Source organism: Myripristis murdjan, chromosome 15, assembly GCF_902150065.1.
Source record: "Myripristis murdjan chromosome 15, fMyrMur1.1, whole genome shotgun sequence".
NCBI lineage: Eukaryota > Metazoa > Chordata > Actinopteri > Holocentriformes > Holocentridae > Myripristis > Myripristis murdjan.
Window position 1 is genome coordinate 27,574,974 of NC_043994.1, and position 23,972 is coordinate 27,598,945.

General features: G+C 43.2%; 1 protein-coding gene across 1 annotated transcript in view; it reads right to left on the minus strand.

Moving 5' to 3' along the window:
* Positions 1-534: 534 nt before the first annotated feature.
* inpp5a (inositol polyphosphate-5-phosphatase A) overlaps positions 535-23,972 on the minus strand; it is a 169,009-nt gene continuing 145,571 nt past the window's right edge. Inside the window, exons 12-16 of the mRNA XM_030070722.1 lie at positions 21,080-21,153; positions 7,903-8,014; positions 3,933-4,001; positions 2,628-2,715; positions 535-2,247 (exon numbers count right to left, since the gene is read on the minus strand). Of these exons, the coding sequence (XP_029926582.1) occupies positions 2,635-2,715; positions 3,933-4,001; positions 7,903-8,014; positions 21,080-21,153 (336 nt within the window). The 3' untranslated portion in view covers positions 535-2,247; positions 2,628-2,634. The remainder of the gene's footprint in view (positions 2,248-2,627; positions 2,716-3,932; positions 4,002-7,902; positions 8,015-21,079; positions 21,154-23,972) is intronic.

Genomic DNA, 23,972 nt, shown 5'->3' on the forward strand with positions numbered 1-23,972 from the left:
TTAGGGTTTGCACATGCTTGTTAATTGGCTCCGGTTTAAGCCAATTAAAGACTTTTTAAAAATTTAGACAGGTGGATGTTCCCATAACGAAAAATCACGCCAATATTAATGGTAGGCTATACATATATATATATATATATATATATATTTAATCTGCCATGGTTAGGCCTTTTCCTCTAACACTCCAATAGTATTCTCCTATATTTGCAGCGGTACTCATGTAGTGTCACTGTAAAATTTGAAAAGACAAGTCTAAGCTTTATGATCCTGTATGCAAATTCATCACAACCCAATGGGAGGCTCTTATTGTGAAGTCAAGAGACAAACCAGGAGGGAATGAGGACAAACAGCCAGTGAGCTCTAATGGTTTTTATTGCTTGAGAACTGCATCACCAACAGTAGAGGCCAGGCCGTCCAGAGGGGCTAGAATAAAATCTCTATCTGCTTTTTATAAGAAGGAGTGAAGGAAACTGCGGCTTACTCCTACAGTATACTAACAATGACCAGCAGGGAACAAAAACAAGCAGGGTATTATTTTCTTTTTGCCTACGAACCAAACCACACGGTAAAGACAACATAAATTCTGCGGCAGGCACAAAATCATTTCCACTTGCGGTGATTTAGATGGAAAAAAATCATCAAGGATCAATCTGACGTCTTCACACAGTCGGAACTCTGTAGTGTAGTAAATTAAATCGATAAAAAGAAACGCTGGCGTTTCATCAGCAGCCCTCTCTCCGATCGCCTCTTTAATGCTCAAATTATTTGCGATGAAGGCTGTTGAAGGCTACATACGAAAAGAAAAATATTAAAGAGCAATTCTTCCTGGTCTTTCCCCGCATTTAGAGTTTCTCTCGCTTCTTTTTTTTCTTCTCTTTTTTTTTTTTTTTTTTTTTTAAACATTTTACGATCAAGAAGACCTTTACCGTCGGACTTAAGGATTTTTATGATAACTCTTACACACTTCATTTCTGTGTACGATACTTGGCACCATAATGCAGTAACAAAAATAGACAAAAAAGTTTACATTTTAAGGATACCCAAGCCTATCTAAAATATCACATTCAGAACCATAATATTATTACGTAGAAATAAGTTAGAGTAAGAATAATAATGAAATAATGTGAGACTGCTATATATGAAACATTATCTTATATACTTGCATGGTCTATGGCACTGCTTAAAACATTCCTGGATAGGCTATAAATCACGTTGGCTGAAAAGTTCTTTTTTTTTCTCTCCTCCTCCTTGTACTGACTACTCAAAGGTCACTGTGGCTGCAGGAACACCCAAACAGTCGCTCTGTCTCCGCATACTTCAGCATAACAATTTTGGTAAGAATTATAAATTATCTCTTTAAAAAGTACAGTATATAAAATGAGACTCAACTGATGTGTCAGGCATGGCAGTGTGTTGTGCACACAACAACAACAACAACTCAAAAACAAAAAAACCAAAACCAAAAAAACAAAAAACAAAAAAACAAAAAATATATATATATATAAATTGTTGAAATTAACTGAAAATATCTATCTATTCTAACAAAGGGACCACAAAGTTTGGTCAGAAAAGAGAACGGCACTAAAACCATCAACAACTCTATGTTATACTGTCCAATGTACAAATAAACCTAACAATATAGATATACAACTTTTTTTGCATTGCACTTTTCTTTTTTTAAAACATCTTACATACTGTATGGAAAGTAGCTTCTATACGTAGAGGCATACCTAAAAATGGCAAATACGGTGTCTAAAATAATGTAGTAGGACTGATTTCAATTAGAGTTTTGGCAACGAGGCTGTGGCATGGAAAAGAGTCGTCCATCCGTCTGTCCGTCCTTTTTTTTTTCTTCTTCTTCTTCTCTTTCTGGGGAATGGGGTTGCGTGGCAACGGTGAGGTCAGCGATGTGTGTCTTGTCTGGAGCCGGGCCCTCGGGTGCTAGTCCACATCTCAACAAGTGTTTTGTGGAGAGAAAACGACGGGGTTTTTCGTATGGATGAGGTGTCAGGACAACTGCAACTGGTCAGCACTGCTGAAAAGTTTGTGTAGGTTCTCTTCAGTGTACGCTTGTGCAAAGTGTGTGTGTGTGTGAGTGTGTGTGTCAGCATGTGAGAGTGAGAATGTGTGTGTGTGTGTGTGTGTGTGTGTGTGTGTGTGTGTGTGTGTCGGTGTCCTGTTTGTTTCTCCTGTGTTCTCACAGAGGCGCTTCACGGAATATCGTCTCCCCCCTTTGGCACCACTTTCCTGCCAAGGAAAAGAAAGCAGAAGTTTTATTCCCAAATCTAAAAAAAAAAAAAAAATCAGACAATAAAATATCACCTGATGTCTGACTGAGAAATACCACAACTGCAGCTTCTTCAAGTTTGTAAGCAAAGGTGTTAAAAATGGCTGATAACAACAATCAAAATCTACTTTCCTTTCATGCCAGCAGTCGTGAGATTTTTCAAATGATGGATTTTTATTTATTTTGTTTGATTTTGGAGCAAAAGTCTTTAAATAGGCATTTTGAGTCCAAGAGCCAGTTTGTGCAAAATAAAAATTTACAAGTCAGGCCATGGCAAGCACATCAAAGCAAATAATGGCAAGAATGGTAAGAATTGTAATGAAAGAAAATTAATATTTACCACGACATCACTGCACCACACAACACTTGTGCTTATTTGCATTAGGTTTACCTGCCCCCGCTGTTATTCGGAAGGACAGGAAGACAGGCTGGCAGGAGGACACAGACAAACCAGAGTTAGACACACACAAACACAAGTTGAAGGCCTTATTAATGCTCTTTGGGGCAAGTGCAATCTCGCTCTCTCTCTCTCTCACACACACACACACACACTCTTCCTGTCACAGCGCCTATGACACACAGGTTAAACTCACATACTGGGGCCGTGGATTTTTCCCCCCTGTGTGCTAACTACATTGGACATTTTTTAAACATAGCCAGCTGTGATTTTAGCAGCGGTGTGCGGTTGGGAGGTGACGGCCGCTGCAGTATCTCTCAGTGAGCCCGGGTCACCTCACACACACACACGACTGTCTCTGCCACACTGGATAATGATGAAAGACCTGTCTTAAGGCGCCTCTCTTTCAGCCCTAAGACCTTCTGTCTGACACCGCAGAGACTGGAGCGACGGTGTTAAACACCTTCAATACAGTGAGCGCGACAAAACCACCTCTCTCTCCGCCGCTCTCACCTCCACTTTTGGTCACGCGTTAAGCACATCGGTCTGCAGAGGTGCATTTTACCTCCTGCATCCTCTAAATATTACAAAAAGTCAAAATCTAAAACATGTTACAAACAAATTGTGAGAAACTACATCAGATTCCTGCATTTGGTCCAGCTTTTCCCCTAAATATAAACAGCTGCAGCTAGATTTGGACAGGTACGGGTTTATGAAGGCCGCTGTTTTCAAAAAAATAAGTGGTCAAGAATTCAGAGTCTCATCCAAAATGATATTCTTGTAATGGTGGAAAAGCCTCTAAAACAGCATTTACACTAGCACAGGGCACTGAAACCTGCATTAGTGGTAATATTATAACAACAGTAACAGCATATTCATCTATAATTGTGTGTATCTCAATTAAAATGTTGCATTAAAGGGCTTTCCATAGACAAATCAGTCAACACATGGTGTAAAAAGTGCATCAGATATCCACAATATTACAGCTGCACAGCTGACCAGTTAATAAACGGCAATATCGGCCCCACATATTTTCCCAAACGTAGTTAATAAATAAGTTAATAACACAAACTGATGTATATTATGTGGCTATGAACAGTAGATACAGTAGATCCAGACGTGTTAAAAATGATGTGTTGTACAGTTTTATCAACAGGGACAACATACACACACACACACACAAACTCACACACACACACACACTCACTGACACACACAGGGAGAGGTGGGTCAAGCCCCTGATGTTACCTTGTGGTCCCCCATGCAGACGTTGGGCCCTATGTTGTCATAGACTATAGACTTCTCTTCATTTTCAGGCTGCAGAGAGACAAAATGAAAACCTGAGTACAGCCGTAAAACAAAACATTTCACTAATGACGTCTCGGGAGTGCCTGACCGCGTGCTGCAGCGCATTACAAAGCTTCCACTACAAGGTGAATTTACACGGCGTGCAAACTCAGCAGCACATTCTTTATAAGATGTTTACACAGGGCACTCATTACAGACTTGTGTCATGTTTTATGACACTTTCACGAGTGAACAATCAACGTAACAGCTCCACGGGAACACAATTAGCATGATTATACCGCAGATTTCAAAGTAAAAGTCCCCGAGACCAGTGCGGTTCTGAGATTTAAAAAGGTCTTCCCCTGCACAGCTCAAATAACAACGGCTCTCAGCCTTTCTCTCTCTCTCTCTCTCTCTTTTTTTTTTTTTTTTTGCTTGTGTTATTCCAGTAAAAATAATTTAAAATCAGCCGGGACAATAAGAATTTGTTGAGGTGCCATTAACATCCTAATTAGGTCACCGGGTTCATCTCTCCCCATAAAATTCTGGTTAACACGTACAGTTTAATGTCCCGGCCGCGCACTTTGTAATTTGGTAGAAGTTAAAGCGGGAACACTTGGAGCAGAACTATAATGGACATTAGTTGTAACTGCTAAGTGATTTAAAGCGACACGGAAGATTAGCAGCACATTAACGCGGATCCAGTTCAGTGGATTTTACGTTCCGGGTTTTCCGGATCACCAGCTCTAATTTCTCATTAAAAACGATTACATTTTGAAAATTCAGTGGTCAGCGTAAAAAAATACATATATATGTTGATAGATATGACCAGTGCTTCCTTATGTGATCCTCTTTGAGTCATGTTTGTAAGTAAAGTGTGAACCTGAGTGTCAGAATATAGACCTTTATTGAGCTCATTTATGTCGTTTTAAAAGGGTTTAGCATGATCTTATCCTTCAGGACAGCCACTAGTAAAATTAAGTCCGTTCACAGGCAGATTAAAAAGAGACAAACTGACCAGCTGGAAGAGAAAATAAACACATTTATATATTTAAAAAGCTGCATGTTATTATATCAGTCTAATGAAGCTTTTATGAGAATGGATCTTGTGCATTTGCTTTGTTAAACCCCTTATGACTGTGTTATCAAAGGTCCTTTAGAGCTGCGGCATTTCATTTGATTTCTGAACAACACAAGTATCCACCAAACTGAATCCCCTTTAGAAACTCCGCTCGGTGTTTTTTGCTTTCAAAGTTGCCCACAGTGCAGTGAGCGGAAATGAAGACGGGGAGTAATTTGCAAAATGGACATTTGCCTGCAGACCAAATACACTCCCGCCATAATTTAAGTGCCTATCTGAGGGAATCATGTTTCAATATCACTTTCAGCACACAAAGAAGCTGTTACCCACTCAGACATGAATCTGGAGACGAGAGTATAAATCACACTTGTCTGGTTGAACTAAAGACTTTTTAAACAGCCACCCAACCCACACACACACACACACACACACACACACACACACACACACGATGGTGGGAGCTACCAGTCTTGACTCGGTGAGCTGTGCTGCCGCTTCAGAAGAAAGAGACAGAGAGCTTGAGAATGAACCATAAAGTGAAATCCAAATTAACTTCAGACCAATCCGCCCGTCGAGGAGGGTCAGCGGTGTGCCGGCGTGCCTCCGTTCGCCGCCACCTCACTCTACCTTTCTCGCGGGCCACGCACCGGCACCTCTCTATTTGTCTGGCAGGCAGCCCCGAGCCGCTGCCTCCCAAAGCCCGGGATACATTCATCAAACACACACTTGATAATTTACAAAGGCAGCATAAAATTGTGGATTTTCGGGCTGCATAATCTTTAGACAGATAAACAAATTACCCGGGGCCCTACGGCAGAGAGGGAGCGCTCGCTCGGCTAAACATTCATTACCGGCGCTCACGGGGCCGGCGCTGCGCGGCACAGCCAGCGGGCAACCTTTGGCGTGTTAGGGCTCGGCAAGCAGAAAATAACATGATGGCGAGTTAACCGACCGTGCCATGATAGATGATGCCACACGCTGGGCTGTTTACAGGCCCATGTCTCAACAATCTGTAATGCTGGGAGCCAAAGAGTGTGTGCTCAGTGAATCATCAGCCAATCTGTGAAAACACTAACTGTTAGACTCTGCCTCTTTGCCTATATTACAAGCAATTAGCTGGTGCTTGAGGGAAAAAAGCAAACAATGACCCAGCTGTGTGTATACAATTTGTTTTTCGCGCAATTATGACACATTAAGTGGGGTGATATGTGAAATAGAAGAAATATTAAATTACCGGTTGTCGTTTTAAAAGGCTTTACAGTCAATGCTTTTTGCGACTTCTTGTGATTCAATTTTCAGAGTGATGAGAGTTAATTGTTATTGTATGGCTGCAAAGTTTGACCTCCTTGAGATGCCTCAGTCGATGAGAAGAAAGAGCAGGAAGGAATTTCTCATTCGTGGGGGGGGGGGACAAAAGAAAGGCAAACTTCCTGAGCAGCCCCCCACTGTGGACTATTACTGTACAATACAGCACTGCATCTCTTTCACACACACCAAGAGATGAAAGCCTGCAGGTTGCAATGTGTTCAAAAGGCTCGGGATTTGTAATTTGTGAATTCAGCTATCTAAAAATGCCGGGAATGTGACGATTCCACTCTTTTTCTTGAATCTTTACTGGGATGGGGGATCATGGCAGCATTGTTCCAAATCCCTGCCCTTCCCAAACCCCAAGTCATCGTCTTATGGAAAACAGGGGGTACGATCTGGGGAAACTTTGCAGGGCTGCATGGTGGATCTCTGCGTAATCCAGCAAACAAAATAGGGACTCAAGACAGAACAGACTGCAGCACAGACTGCAGGGAGGAGGAGGAGGGGGAGAAGGAGGCAGCAAGACAGAGAGGGAGAAGTGGCAGATTGGTTGGAGTTTACAGTGCTGGGATGGATTTGAAGCCGAGTGGGGGCCTGCAGGGTTGACTCTCCGAGGAAGGAGACAGATCTGTGGCTTTATGAAGACGATATGGCCCACTGGAACTCTATAAGTGCCAGGATATATATACTGTCTGTGTGGACCCATGACTTAGCGCTGCAAATGAATATTCACAGACACTTCATCCCTCCATCTGTGAGCTGACAGAGGGGGGAGGGAGAGGGAAAAGTAGGGGTGACTGTGGATCAAGGACAATGAGTATGTAGAGATGGAGAGAGAGGAAATTAAATATAAATATATATATATATTTGCCAAGTGAAGGATTGCTAAAGATCATTTGCTCTTTTTGCAATAAACATTCACAACTGGAAACTAACCAGTACAACCACGGTTCTTGTATAGTTGGCCACTGAGCAGCTGCACAGGATCATTTGGATGCGAGGCATGTAGGAACCAGAGCATGAGACGGCTGCCAGAACCCAGCGGGACCCAAATGTTCCTCTCGGGTCGAGTCGGGTTTGGACAGGACGGATCTCCACGAGTTAGGCCGGGTCAGACTTTTAGCCTCAACTTTGCGATTTTACACTTTCCTACTTGTTTTAGCTTTTAATGGATACTGGTTATGTTGTTTCAAGGTGTGGGTCAAGGAAAAAATTTGTCGAAGTGGCACTCCAACTTAATTTTGGGCTGAATTTTTGGATTTGACTAATATAGCCTAATGGTAAATGTAGATTTTCCAGTTTAAGTATCCTAAAGATAAATTTCTATAATATAAATTTGGGGATTTATTGGGTCTCTGGTTGGCGGTGGTCGAGCTCAGGTCTGGTTTGGACAAATTTTCTCAGGCTTCAGTTGGGTTGACGTCAAAATATCAAGCCCGATTCAAGCTGTAATGGGAAGCCTAATTTGAAAATCAGTCAGGATCTGCTAGATTGGATGAAAATCAGAGCTTTAGTTTATTCACGCTGAACAGTGAAACTCACCTTTAAAACCAAATCTCTGGCAGAGGCAGACATGAGGATTCGGTCACACCAGGCAGGGCATCTGGTGTTCATGTACTGCTTTCCTTGACTGCTGTCTTCACTGTATGGATAACTGGAAGGAAACAGAGGCAAAAAGCAGCAAAGCCAAACGTTAGAAATTAGATGTGTCCATGATAAACATTTACAGATATACTAGGTAACCGTCAATGTTATAAAGAAATGGAAAGTGGAAATGCTTCTCAGAACTGAGTTGCAAAGTGCTTTAGATTCAATAACACAACAAGGAAAAGTCATTAAAGTAGGGAATAAAAGAATGACAGATAAGAATCAGACAAAAAATCAGAAGAATAAATATCGTATGTCATGTCATCTGCCTTATTTCAGAAAGAGAGATCAAAATGTTTTCCTGAGAAAACAGGAGGTCCATTAGTATGACCAATCATCTGAGTAATCTCCTGAATCAACACACATGGATGGCTCAATCAAAGCCATTCTTCTCTGCCAACTGTACAGGTTGTGTGTGTGTGTGCTGAAGTGAGAGGGGAGAGAGAGAGAGAGAGCGACGACAAGAGCGAGCGAGAGCAGTATGAGCAGAGCGAGCCAGAGGGAGACTCAGTTTCCCATATGTATAGCTACATCCCTACACGGTCATCAAAAAGAGATTAGGTGCCGAGGCAAATGGCCAAGAGAGATTGTATCTTGGAACAGCAGGGAACAATCGCATGATTTAAGCAGCGGCAGGGCTGGAGCCCGCGAGAAGCCATCGAGCCGATACAGATTTACATTGTTGAGAATTCAATTTGCCCCTTCGGCTCATCAAACTGCATCAGATTTACACACCACCAATCCAATTTGTTTGTCGGCGCTCATCAGGATATAAGACTGGGCTTACATACTGTAATACCAATCCAATTTGATCCTTCAGTGCCACGCGTGCTAACCGTAGCATAACACAACGTGCCTCTCTGCCTGGGCTGGTGATATTCTAATGATAAAATAAACACCCATATTCTACCTTCTATTCATCACTGTGGCCAGGCTCTGATAGCTTAATTGGACTTTGTGCTAGCACAGTGGGCATTTAATAAGCATTTTGTTTGTGATTAGTCTGTGCATGTGTGTGTGTGTGTGTTTGTGTGTGCTCAGTTCACTATGTGACTACCACAGTCCTGCAGCTACAACTGCTACCACTACTTTGTACTCTTTTACCCTTTTATCATTTGATTTGCTACACAAATAATAACAATATTATTACTATTGACACAACTAGGGCTGCAAATACTGTAATAGCAACATAGTAATTATCATAGTCTTCATTTATGCAGCACTTTACACAACAAATTTGCATTGTTTAACAGCAAAACAAATGTGAATTAGATAAAAGTAATATAATATCAACATTTCATAACACTGACAACAGGAGCAATAGCAACTGGCTACAGTTTAAATGGAACAAATGAGACACCAAGTACCAAATGAAAACAACACAACAAATTATATGAAGGACATTTAAGCTAAATATGTGATTTAAAACAAGAAATCAATTTACGAGACCTTTATTTAAACTCGGTTCCTCTGCAATCTGGCTCTTAAGGAGTTAAACAGCATTAAATATTGCCAACATTATCTGAGACTAAACAAAAATAACAGCTCTCCCAATACTAAAAATTCTGGAGAGTTTGCATTTATCTTATGGATGTTTTTACTGGAGTCAAACTTAATTTGGATTATATTTGAGCAATATTTCAAAGGTTTGCCTGTTGTTTGCTTGATGTTTGAACAGATTAGTGATGCAGATAAGGCCCAGACTATTTATAGCTTTACAAGTAATCTTTAACAGCTAAAAATCAATTCCACAGAAACAGGCAGCCAGTGTTGGAAGCTTAAATAGAAATGGTCCCATTTCCTGGATGCAATTGAAAGTCTCGTCACTGCATTTGCACAAGCTGGACAAGGTGGAGGTGGACTTTAGTCACAGACAGGAATTTAGAGAGCTGCGGTTGTCTAAATGCAATGATATGAAAGCAAGAATAACCTTCTGAAGGTCAATAAAGAATAAAATGAGCCTTATATTTTTTATTTTCTATTTCCTTAACTGTTGATGAAGCAGAAACAAAGGTCTAAGCCAAACAGGATGAATTTAATAGCAGCAGGCCTAACACAAGCCAAGAGGCTGCCAAGTCTCTTCCAAATCAGCTCAGTCAAACTTAGAGGGCCAAGTCGCATCATTTTGGACCTTTAACTGGTGAAGTCGTGGTACATCCAACATTTCATATCTGAGAGTCAACATGTGAGGCTAATCTGGCTACTGGTGTCCACAGTTGGATGTTTTCTGCATAACAACGCAAATGAATGTTGTGTTTAACAATGATGTCACCGAGAAGCAGCATATGAATGGTAAACAACAGAGGTACTAAAACTGACCCCTGGGGAACACCCCACTCAATACCAAATGAAGAAGAGGAAGCATTCCCCAAAACAGCAGAGAATGACTTAAGACAGTACTTTTACGACTGTTTACTACCTTTTACTACTGTAAGACAGTACTCTTACTATGACTACTACTACTGGTGTTGCTTATGCTGATGCTACTATTACTGCTACCTCACCAATACTACTTCAGCTTGTCTCTGTATTTAGAGCAAACCACACATTTTGTCCAGGAATCTCGTATTTTCTAGGAGACTGTTTACGTATATTATAACAAAATTCTAAAGCGACAAACTAAAAATAAAGCCACAATTCCTAAATTTCTTGAAAAAAAAAAAAAAAAAAAAATCTGACTTTTCCATGAGTTTTCCATCAAACCATGGCAACATATAAGTCTTTTATCTTGTTTGCCCTCTGCCCATCAGTCAGGAGTATCCACCCGTCCACAGGGAGAGAGGAAAGTTATGAAACAGCCCAGTGCGCTGCGACATGATGGCCAAAACTGTGAATGTACATCCATGTGTGCGTGTATATGCCGTCATCAGCGGCTCAACTGGTCAAACAGAGGTGGTAAACAGCTCAGCGCCTCATCAGTAAACTGGGAGCAGAGCTGGAGGGGATGTTATAGCTGCGCCATGGAGACTGCAGGTTGCACAGCTCCAAAAGAAGAATGGGAAGGGGGGTTGAGGTTTGGGGCTGGGACATGAGGTGCCGTCATGTGGTCTCTCTCTCTCTCACACACACACACACACACACACACACACACACTCAGCCCCCCCACGAGGTGTACAAACAGACCTGCAGAGAGCTACTTAGAAGTTCCCCGCCTTCAATTAGCATTAATGGCACTTAAAACATGGGGGAAATGCAGAGGGGCTTTGGTATGCTAATCAAAGGGCTAAAAAAGTGATCCCAGGATAAAAGAGAGGATGAAGAATAGGATGAGTGAAACGGAGATAGACAAGGAGGCAGAGGAGAGGGGATAAAGAGGGATCAGACAGAGAGAGGGAAACTGAGGGTGGAAAAGAGCAAAGTCTTCAAAGGGGCTGTGGAGCTGGTTTGTCTTCAGGGTGGCCTCAATACTTCACTCCATATGCTTCTTTAAAGGAGGGTTCCCAGACTTTAACAGCCAATAGACAATCCACCTATCACTGATTGAGAGCCACACTGCAATAGCTTTATTGACTAACAGGCTTGGGGTCAGCGTGGTGTTAAAGAGATTGAAAGAAAAAAAAAAAAAAAAAAAATTCCCGCTTACTTCTTTCAAACAATGAACTCTCAGTCATTCAGTCATTTTTGATGACAGGCCAGCTATTGTAAAAGCTGATTAACAATACTCCACAATGGCCATTAAAGGGCTATTCCACCTTCATGTGCAGGAAGGTGTAAGTTGTTCTTGCTGTTTTCACCGCACCTTCCATTGGCTCCAATGGAGATAACGCGACTTAATGCAACGGCAAACAGCCGAGTGGCGCGCTGGGGCCAAAGTGATTAATGTGTCCGATTAGCGAGCGCACAAACTTATCGGGGGAAGGTAAACGGGCTGAGTGGGCGTGCGGGCTGAAGGCCGTCAGCTCCTATCAGACCCTTATTGCCCACAGCAAGACTAATTACACTAATTAATGGGACAAGCTGATAGCGGCAACAATTGTCCACCTGTATGGGAGGGGGTGCTGCACTTCCAGGTAGCCCACACACACACACACACACACACACACATATGAAATACACATGCACAGCTGTCCCACCTCAGGTCCCCCAGAGCTAACGCTGCACTACTAATAATAACTGTATTTCTAGCACTTTGCCTGGACATAAAATGCTGTAAAATTAAAAGAAATTAAACGAACATAATTAATCAGCTATAATTAAAGGAGTTTCACATCTAATATGCCACATGCTCCCTAAAACTGAATTACCTTGCGAAAAATGTAACCAAAATAGACTGTACACACTATTGTATGACACAATATCACGCAAAAGAAGCTTTTACCTTCAACAACACATCAAATCTTGATTTCTATAACATCGCGTGTAAAACTGACAAGATCTCGGTCTTTCTTTAGGACACACAACTCAAAAAACGCCATTTTTCTGCTTGTTCCTTGACTCCTTTTTTATTGCGTTGGTGGCCGTGTTACATGTGTGGACAGTCACATATTATTGTGACCCTCTCTAACACCCAGCAGAGCTCATTCATTCATGCCTCGTTTGGGGTTTAATGTTTGACTTGGCCGCTAACACATTACTCACATGTATTCCGGCTAGTGTCAGCTTGTTTGTCTTGCAACTGAAAAGCCAGCGAGGTGAACAGCGGCCCTATCTGCGGTGTGTCACCCGGCCTCGGGCGGCAGAAACACAGCCAAAAAACACTCCACATGCTATCTGTACACACTTAATACGTGCAGCACTTTCCAATTCATCACCTCCAAGCGCTTTCCAAACAATTAAACAATAATAAATGCTACCTAATATGATGGATGATAAAAACGCCGGGTCTTGTTTTGAGAGAGAGTTAAAGGAATAAAAGGCTCAAAAACGACGAGGATTAAATAATCCAAAAAGCCTTTGTGTAAAACGTGTTCACAAATCATTCTGCAAGGCTGTTTAACTGAACTCTTTGTATCTTGTATATTTTCATTATTTTAACTAACTGTATTTATATCATTGTTGAACTGATTGATCTCTTTTACCACTTTTGTAATTGTTTTATGTCATTTTACTCGACATAATTCAAATGAGGCCCACAATGATTTCTGAGTTTAAATAAAGTAAATATGTAATTTATATATTTGATCGGCGAGGTATTTAACCCGATCCCGCCGCCATCTTGGATTGTGCCGGGCCTAGCCAAGCCTCCTTGTCCTACATTCTCGTATCTCCTGTGCAAAAGCTATTATCTTGTTCGACATAATGACAAATATGTGACAGGCCAAACACCGGGCCACTGAGTCGCTTTGTATTTAATGAGGGCAATATAAACTTGGGAATATAGGCAGGGCAGGAAGCCAAAGATAAGAGTTACAGTATCAGTGACACGAGGTCAAGGGTCCTGAAGAGCATCGTGGAGTGTCGGTATCGTGGCTGACGCCGCGCTGCGATTGGCTAAAAAGTCAGGTGCTGTGGGTTTCGAGCGACTCGCTGCCTCCACGGCTATGTTTGTTTGCCGTTGTCAGGGGAGGCTTGGCAAAACACTGAATGACACACACACACACACACACACACACACACACACACACATTCAAAAAGATCAGCCAAATGCTATCAATAAAGCTGAATGTTTGCCTCAGTTTGTAGGGTTGGGACACTCGCAGGCACAACATTGGCATAGTGCAGTACAAACACAGAGTGAAATGCCATTGGTAGCTCAGGGCTGGCGGCCTGCTGGGCCTCGTCCGCCAGGAGTTGCGCCTTCAGCTGCTGTAAATAAGGACAAGCACCGACAGAAGATTTCCATTTAATCCTCTCCGCGCACGTATGTTTTTAACAAAGCCCGCCTCTCAGCGCCATCGTCTCGGCGGAGAGAGGCGAAGACGCACGGCGATGAGCGATCTTTAGCTCTCATCGCCACAATGCGTCCTCATCATTTTCAGAGGTTCCCCAGCAGTTAGAATGATGGATGCGCTGCTGGTTGTAAAACAATGTTCCTCTTCACTTGTTCAGCCCGTATTACTGGAAACCTGCGGCCACAACGAGTGGAGTTACAGTGGAAAGCGCCTCGGTTGCAGTGCTTTAACGAAATGTTGTCGTTAAGGGACATCTGTGATACTCCATAAACAGAGTCACGCGCCTCGGCTCCTGTATAGGGTGACCGTTCACTGTGCAGAGAACAACAAGCCTCCTTCATATAGGAGGCCAGCAGCAGGCCTATAGGACTAATGTATCCACAGTGAAACACACACACACACACACACACACATAAGGGCTGACATCATTCATGCAGCTCTTCACAGGCCCTGGGTTTGTGTAGAGACTCTTCTTTGTTGAACAAGGGCCGTTACTGTACATAGGAGAGCCATCCTTGTGTATGTGTGTGAGTGTGTGAGTGTGTGTGTGTGCTGAAAACTAGTCTCAAGGAATTGGCGGATGCCCCATTTATGCCACCCGATCAAAATTTTCCTCCCCTTCAAAGTGCACAGTCATTCTACCTGGCACTATGAGTTTTCTCAGGAATCCCCGCCTCCCCTTCGCCTTTCCCAACAAACTTGTGAGCGTTGTAACTTTTCATCGGGGAGAAGTCACTCTTCAGCCCGTCCTCATAGACCCGCAGTGTTTGGAAAACGCGTGCTAACGTGTCGGTGTCGGTCACGGGGCGCTTCCTTGGCTTTCGGTCAAACACCAAACGGTGAAGACACAGCTGTTTATCGGTTTCTCGCTCCTCCTCCTGCTCCTCACTGGCCTCACCTCCTGACCCCCCGGGGCCACACTCTGCTCCTCTCCTCCAGTCCATGTCTAGACTTGGCAAACACAGACTCATGGGACTGGAGCCATGCTTTCTGCTCCAGCGTCTTCTCATAACTCTCTTTGCAGATACATAAAGGAGAGGTGGGGCAAAAAAAATACATGCTGGCAGTTTTGTATGCTGGATCCTTCTCTGGTAGTAGTTTCCTATTCCTATCATTTGTAGGCCAGGGCATCTCTGCGGCACCATAACACTTTATTCACAATAATGTTTTGCCTTTATCAAAAAATCGCAGCTACTCTGATTTGGATAATGCATTTGGACATATTGCAATTTTGATCATCTTTCAACTCAATGTTCATCCTGAATCCAAATTTCAGATCTTAAGAACAACCTTCCAAATTTTTACACTGATGGTTGAACAAAACCTTTTATAACCAGCTTCTTAACCCCTTTATAACCAATATTTAAACTTACTCTTCTTATTGCTGCAATTTTTTATTGTTACAGCTCCACACATTCACACTTGGAGCTGCTCGGTAGGAACAGGAACAGGAAGAGGAAGTTCAGGCGATACCTGCAGTACAAATATGGTGGAATGAGACCAGTGTCCTTTGGCATGAGGTCTTCAAGAGAGTTTGAAAAAAGATTCATCTGCTCATTGCAACCATAGACTTCTACTGTTGGCTGCTGAGTAGCTTTACAGGTGCAGCTGGGCGTTAAGTGCCTTGCTCAAGGACACGTTGACAGCAGCTGCTGAGGGATGGAGAGAGTTACTTTCCTTCTTATATTTTCCTTGTAGGCTCAGAGATTTCCAAACTCTAGGCTACCACCGAGAGTCACCTAGTCATGATGCCTGCCTACATGTATATCACATGACTGAGGCTCACGGCCTATCATACTAGGACGGACAGTAGTTTTTATTCAAGCAAATAAAAAGCAAACCCAAAGGCCCAGGATCATGGAAAGAAGAAGAAGGAGCAAACTAGCCCTAGTCCCTCAATTTCACTCTCAATCTGTTCAATCTGATGAGAAGCTATGACGGTCACTGGTGTTGAAGGTTGTTTACTTGAGCGCTCATTTGTCGTTGAAAGATTGTCAAACGGTGAGCGGTAACGACCCCGACGTTCTTCATCTCTAGCTCCTGACCCGGCCGGGATGCTCAGTTCCTCCCTCCCAAATCTTAGCAAACACCACATGGGAGGGCAGCCTCTTTTCTGCTGCAGGATCTTCCCATCTTTCCTTCTGCTACCCCGTGACCAACCTCCCAACTCACTGCTGAACTCATGATGGAGGTGCGCTGTTGGTCTGATGTCACTCAAAGCCCCCCTCAAAGCCCACTCCCAGTAACCAGGTTATAAAAGGAATACATTCTTCCAACGCTCCCTCATTGTCCACTGCATTTCCTGCCCACGCTGGGGTCCCGATTCAATTTTTGCATTGATCTTGCACAAAAAAAAGAGTAAAGAAATCAGATAAGAGCAGTACTAAAAGCTTTCCCCTAAATCAATCAAAATACATGAATATGTTACCGGTCCCTTGGTATGTTTTAGGGGATATTACCTTAGTTATGCGACTTCAGATATGAAATCAAAAATACCATAATGTATAGCAAAACTTACCATTATTTCCAGTCGAACAGCCACGCTGCGGCCTATCAGCAAAGATAATGACCTAATGGCCGGTCGAAGTCTCACACAAACGCTTGATGTTGCATTTAGATTACGAACGAGAGAAGCTATATCTCAGTACATGATTGCATTCTGATTTATAGACTCATACATTCTCCTAGTACACTGGCCTCACCAGGGGAACTCTTGATCGTACACGGGGCCCTGTGTATGACTGTATGTGTGTGTGTGTTGCCCCACAGCCTATCAGCGCGAGGCAGCCGACTGGCTCCAGGTCCAGCTGTGACAAGGCCCGGACAAATTCCTCACCCTGGTGCCCGAGTGCTTAGACATGTCATGGCCGACTTTGACCGACGACTTGAAAGTAAAGCGATATGAATTTACAGCTTGTAGCACATTCTTTGAGCGATGCAGGGGAAGAATGCATGTATGCATGTAAACAGGATATATATGTATATATGTATATATGTATTAAGGCTGTGATTATTTCCACTGTTAATCCATTGGATATGGTTTTTGATTAGTCAGTGTTGAAAGTGTAAAGAATAATGACAAATGGGAAGTTACTAGAACTCAAAGTGACTCCTTAGTGGCTTCCTTAGTCTCACTATCCAAAAGTACAGGGTGACCCAAAAAAACGGGAATTTTTGAAGTGCGTATTGGCAGACATGAGCAAGTGGCAGCACAATTTTTAAAAAATGAAAATTCCATCATTGTTTCTTAAATGGCATGTTTTCAGGTTTCAATTACTATGAATAAAATATTTTTCTTCCATCACTCTTGGTTTTATTGGATTGTTAAAAAGTTCCCGTTTTTTTGGGTCACCCTGTATATATCTCATAATGACGAGCAGAAAAAAGTCAACAAATCAGTAAACAGTAAATGTTCTGGGTTTGTTGTCTCGCCGCGAAACAATATATGACCGGTGTGGCAGCAGTTAGGTCAAAAGCGGCATATCTGCAACTGTATTAGCTGGATTGGCATGAAATTTGGTGATGACATTCATGTTGGCTCGAGCATGAAACCTGGTAAATCTGGTGACCCCATGACCTTCCCTGAAGTGCCACTAGCAGGCCCAGCGGGAAATCTGCATTCAGAATCATACGCTTGTTACTTGATATGCGACTAAAACGACTGATCAATTATCAGACATTTGATCAATTATCAGAACTATAGCATTATGTGTGTGTGCATGGGGAAAGAGATCCCTGCTTCCCAGAAATGAAACACTATTAAAAACCCTGACAGCACCTGGATGTTTCTCTAAATGTAATGGAGCTGCTGGCCAAGGCTGCTTCGTCTGCAGGTACCTGAAGGAAGGTGAAAGCCTGGGACAGACCCATTTTGCCCATTGTTTATGTTCATCAGCGGCTGGAAATCAATCCGTCAGTCACCTTGTCTTGTCCGGTGCTTAGCTCATCCTTGGCAGCGGGTCTAATTTTGTGACAACTTCTTATCCGCGACTGGACAACAGAGAGAATTAACTTGCAGATTAAACGCTGGTGACTAGTATTGATTTACACTCGCACATGGCTCACTTTTGCAAGCCGTGTGTGTGTGCGTGCGCACTCGTGTGTGTGTGTGTGTGTGAGGGGTGTGTTCTGATGGCCTGCGTTAAAAAGAGTAATAACCTCACAGATGGCGAGGGGCCGGTCCGGAGCAGGCTATGTGATGGAGAACAATCGTTGAGGCTTGATTGCTCAAGGAGCACAAGGCAGAGCTGACAGGGGGAGGGGGGCCGGTATGTATGCTGGGTGTGTGTTTGTGTGTGTGTGTGTGTGTGAGGAGTGGGAGGAGGGGGCTGTTTAAGTTTAACTAGGCCGCTGCTACCCATTCACAGCTGACAATGATGTGGCTTGTCGCGCACACAGAGTAGATCAAATCAAATTTCATATGCTGCTCCCGGGTTTCATCTGTTTGATTCATCATCTTCTCAAGTGTGTGAAAATCATTTGTATTCCCACACAGCGCCACGTTCATTCCTCCCCGCGGAGAGATGATTCAGTATTATATGGATAGGTGCAAAAGTCAGCCGGTGTAAAAGGACAATAAATCCACCTGTCACTTATGCAAAGTGATGTAAATGGGGTCCCTGATTAAGACACAGAGTCATTTAAAAACAGGGACTGCCAGAACCTTGACACACACACACACACACACACACACACACACACGCACATATACACACAAGCCTTCTTTCTCTCTTACTTACAGACGTAAATGCATACACAACCACTCATTTTCAAGCTTACACACTCTCTCTCTCTCTCTTTCTCTTGCTATATCTCTCTCTCACACACACACACATTAATGCATATGATAACTCAATCTCAAACACACACTCTTAGCCACTCACACACACACACACACTTGATAGCCGTGTCAAACTCTCTCTCACACACATACACACACACACTCAAGTCCCCCGCCGCCCCGTGCCTGCCACTAGAGCAGTTTATCAAGTAATTATTGTTTGATTACAGCGTTTCATTATCTGCACTGATTGAGTCACAACCGGCGGCAAAGGTCAAGCGCCATTAAAGCGCTGCTCCCGAAACATATTTCCGCGCCGGCCGCGTGTTTGCCCTCCCTCTCCTCTGAAAGGGCTAATTGCAAATGCATTTGTTTGAGGAAGAGGAGAGGAGACCACCCGCTCCAATCTCCCCCAAGTCCCACTGCGACGGAATATCAATGCGCCCCACAGCGTTCACACAATCACACAATCACACACACACACACTTATACATGCACACACAAGAACATGCACATGGGAGCAGTTTGGGACCGTGCCAACAATTGACACCCATCAAGCATAGATCCTGCAGGGCTCATAAAACCATTTTGCACGATGACAGGGTGATTGTGTCCTTCACTGCACCCGCGTTCGTAATCAGTCAAAACTGCGCTGCCGTTAAGAGCGTTTGGTGTCAAAATCCAGTCAGCACGACAAAAACAACTTCCTTTGCCATTTAACGTCTTACTTCTCATTTTCGTTCTACTTACTAGCCCGGGATGTTATTATTTACAGGTGTTGAAAATATAAAGTGAGTGTCTGAGCTCCACTTGCAATTTAGATCAGATTAAAACAACAGACTCCTGTACTCCTTATTTCAGGAAATATCCTCACCTTCTCTGCTTTGTATCTTTTCCTATAGACATTACAAGAGAATATGATATCATATGATCACACTGTGTACCACTAGAAGAAACTAGATGCCAACCGTGCCCTTCAGCAGCTAATCACGTAGTAGAACTGCATACACTGCAAAAACTCAAAATCTTACCAAGATTATTTGTCTTATTTCAAGTCAAAAATGTCTTATTCCTAGTCAAAATATCTCATTACACTTAAAATAAGACATGATCACCTCAGAAGTAACTTGTTTTTAGACAATTGTCTCTTGTTTCAAGTGAAAATTTGCTTGTTTCATTGGCAAAATTTGTTTCTTGTTTCTAGCTAATTTTCACTTATTTCAAGTGAATTTTCACTTTTTCCACTGGCAAATTTTGCCAATGAAACAAGCAAATTTTCACTTGAAACAAGAGACAATTGTCTAAAAACAAGTTACTTCTGAGGTGATCATGTCTTATTTTAAGTGTAATGAGATATTTTGACTAGTAATAAGACATTTTTGACTTGAAATAAGACAAATAATCTTGGTAAGATTTTGCGTTTTTGCAGTGTAATAATATCCTGCCAATATTCAGTCAGTTTCGTCAAGTTAATATTAAGAAAGACTTTAGAGACAGAGCTGAGATTCAAACCGAGAACCTCCATGCTGTGAGGTGACAATGAGTACGTTTACATGCACACCATATTCCGGTTCGGCTCAATATTCCGGTTAAGGTAACTGCGCCGCGGCAACTGGAATATTCCGTTTACATGTTACTTGGCATGCCCCCGTGTTTCGGCGTATTCCACTCTCTGACGTAATGCGACACTCAGCCGCGGGGGGCAGCAGCACGCGTATAGGCGTCTGGTCTGCCGGAAAAACAGACGAAGAAGTCTTCTTCCTCGTCTTCTTCTTCTTTTTCTTCTTCTTCTGTCGCTATTTCTATGTTTTCTCCCATCGATATCCTCCGTGATATTTAAGTCTTTCATTAGCTGAAGGTGGACTGCAGTCTCCTGGCTCTTGCTGCTGTTCGCCATGCCGTTTTCCCCGCTTGCAGGTAACCATAGCAACGAAGACGCCACAGAAGTCCTTGTGAGTCGAGCATGCGCAGTCGTGACTGAATATTCCGGTTCGGGGAGTTTTCCGACTAAGGTGTTTACATGCCCCAATATTCCGGTTGGAACAGGAATATTCCAGGGGGCTTATTCGGAATTCTCTCCAACCGGAATATGACCTTAATCGGGTTCGGTGCGTGTTTACATGACACGTGCGCAACCGGAATATTGCGAATATTCCGGTTAATACAGGAATAAGGTCTGCATGTAAACGTGCTCACTGCTAACCACTGAGCCTGTGTCCCGCCCTCTAACACCTCTAAAGAGGCCATAAAAAAGCTATCTGTGACTGTATTCAAGTCTTTTAAGGCTTCATGTTTAGATAACCCCATCTAAAGCAATTTCAAAGCTTTTCAGGACCTGATAAAACTGCAGGGGCGTCAGGGCAAGAGACAGGCGAGCTCTGATCCGAATCTGCCATCAAAATGCGGCTTCCAGCAGCGAGAAGGCAAACAAGAGACGTGTCCTGCAAAAACAGCTCCATACCTGGGCGGGAAAGAGATCTCCAGTTCATGCAGCCGATCCTTGAACACCGACAGCTCTTTGTCAAACTCTAAAAGCTGTGGAGAGAGAAACAGATGGAAGGAATAAACACTTTATCATGGTCGATGACACTTTTTTATTTTTTTTTAATGCACAAAAAGTGAATGACACACAGTCAAAACTAGGAGGTGATGATGCCCAGTGCAACCACAGTGCTGGACACAGGTTCAGTGCAGCAGTTGGAGGTTAGCGCCTTGCTCAAGGGCACCTTAGCGGTAGTTGTTGGTGGATGGGAGAGCGTTACTCATTCACTCTCCCCACCCACATCAGCAGACATCAAGAACCATGTCAGTTTTTGCTGCGTCTGAATTTAGATTAGCATGGATTTAAGATTAAACCGCATGTATGTACGACTTCTCTTGTGCATTAAGTGTCTCTGAAGCAGCCGTGAAGGTGGGGAGGATTTTCCCAACATACATTCGAGATAATCCTGATCAGTTTTTTTTTTTTTTGGTGAACCTTGAGGTGTTTTACAGAAACATGTCATTTGTTTCTGTCTAACAACTCTAAACGAAGTGCAGATGTGAATAAACCAGTGTGTTCCAGCACAATACGTGACATTTCAATGAATTTGTAGACTTTCAAGATGCCCAGGCCTACTAATAAACCTTTATTATTAATCTTTCAAATGCTCTACATTATTGCAGCACATGTATATATCTGTTTCTAAGTAGACACAGAAGACAAATGTAATCCAAAGCCTCTCTCCTGGTGAAGCAGACCACCTTTATGAATTAAAATAACGCGTCCTCTCACATTAGTCATACTCCACTAGTAGTCCAACCACACTGCAGCTGCCAATGGGTCAATATGCTCATTATTAGTGCAGCTGACATTTACACGGCGTCAAAAGCCTGATACATCTGGTCTCAATATTAGACCTCAGCGAATCGGCTGCAACCGGTTTCATGGTTTTTGTAAAAGGAGGAGCTCGAGATGCTTTACAATGACAAAAAGCTTATCTGACACACCGGAGTCATTCATTTTTGAGTTGCAGATTGAATGCACAGCTGAGTGGGTTTTGAATACACGCATGCATGTTTGTGTTTGTGAGTGAGCGACTCGGTGTGTGTGTGTGTGTGTGTGTGTGTGTGTGTGTGTGAGAAAGAGAGAGAGAGAAAGAGAGAGAAATTGTGTGTTAAGGAAAGTAGAGGACTCCTCATATCTGGGCCTATTCAGTCATATAAATATACCCTACCTTGGCAAAAACTGACAGCAGGTGACCAATATTGATGTGTGTGTGTGTGTGTGTGTGTGTGAGTGTGTGTGTGTGCATACGTGTTCCTTTAGCCCTGTCCTATTGGGGGTCTGTCTCTCCACAGTGACAGCCAATCCACACACTCTTCATCAATCATGTCTCCTCACCCAGCTGTACTCACTCACCAGTGTGTACACACACACACACACACACACGCCCACACACATACGCACACACCCACACATGCACACACACTTCCCCCGATTTCCCCCCTTTCACAAAACTCATAAATCATTAGTGAAAAGTGCAATTAGTGGCTTCTTGTACACATTAATTATCTGGGAGATGAACAGGTAGCTGGGGCACCTGCATGACTGCCTCCCTGAGAGACTGACAGCCACGTTTCCCAGCAACCCCGGGGGGGGGCCTCGCGGTGGCCCCGCCCCTTCCTTTCAGACGGGACGACATCAGGAAGCGACGGAGACACATTCGTTTAGTGGTAAATTGAGCCTTTGTACACGTTTCAAACACGAGGCTACAATTACGGCCCTAATGAAGAGCTCATCCCGGGCCGCCGGCTCTGACAGCGCCGCACAGGCAGCCTGACGTTAATGACATTACATCGGTGTATTACACGGAGCAGTACGCTGACGGCTACATGATGAAATATCAATGGAGATGACGCGGTGCACATGGATAATGTTTGGAGGGACGTCCCGCTAAAACGTGTTATTTCATCACGGCAAAGACAACGACCGCCATCCATCTGCGCCGCTGACACGTTTACCTCTCTGCACTGCAAAAAGTCAAAATCTTACCAAGATTATTTGTCTTATTTCAAGTAAAAATGTCTTATTTCTAGTCAAAACATCTCATTACACTTAAAATAAGACCTGATCAGCTCAGAAATTACTTGTTTCAAGTGAAAATGGAACAAGCAAATTTTTACGTGAACAAGTAAAAATTTGCTTGTTCCATTGGCAAAATTTGTTTCTTGTTTCAAGCTAATTTTCACTGGAAACAAGTGAAAATTGGCTAAAGACAAGTAATTTCTGAGCTGATCATGTCTTATTTTAAGTGTGATGAGATATTTTGACTAGAAATAAGACATTTCGACTTGAAATAAGACAAATAATCTTGGTAAGATTTTGACTTTTTGCAGTGTGCTCTCTGCTGCAGATATAAAACCGGCTGCGTGTGAATCTGTTGGCGTTCAGATGGCTGTATAAACAGGCCAAAAACAAGTGCTGGTGATAACGCTCCGTGTGTGTGTGTGTGTGTGTGTGTGTGTGTGTGTGTGTGTGTGCGATCATGTGCCAGTGGTGTAGAACAGTGGCCATTACTTCCCAGGCAGCGGGGGCTCCCAGACGGAGTCTCGGCGGTTCAGGAGGGCAGATGTGCGGCATTCATCAAACTCACACTGCCAGGGTCACGGGAGAGACTCACACACTGTGGATGAGGGATGGCAGAGCAGGGGATGCAACCCCACGCTCCACTGTGCACCCCCCAGCCTCACCATCCACCCAATGATACCTTCCCTGAATGTGTGTGTGTGTGTGTGTGTGTGTAAGAAAGAGAGAGAGAAAGAGCTTGAGATAGAAAGTGAGAAAGAGAAAGCGAAACGGGGGGTTTTGTTTT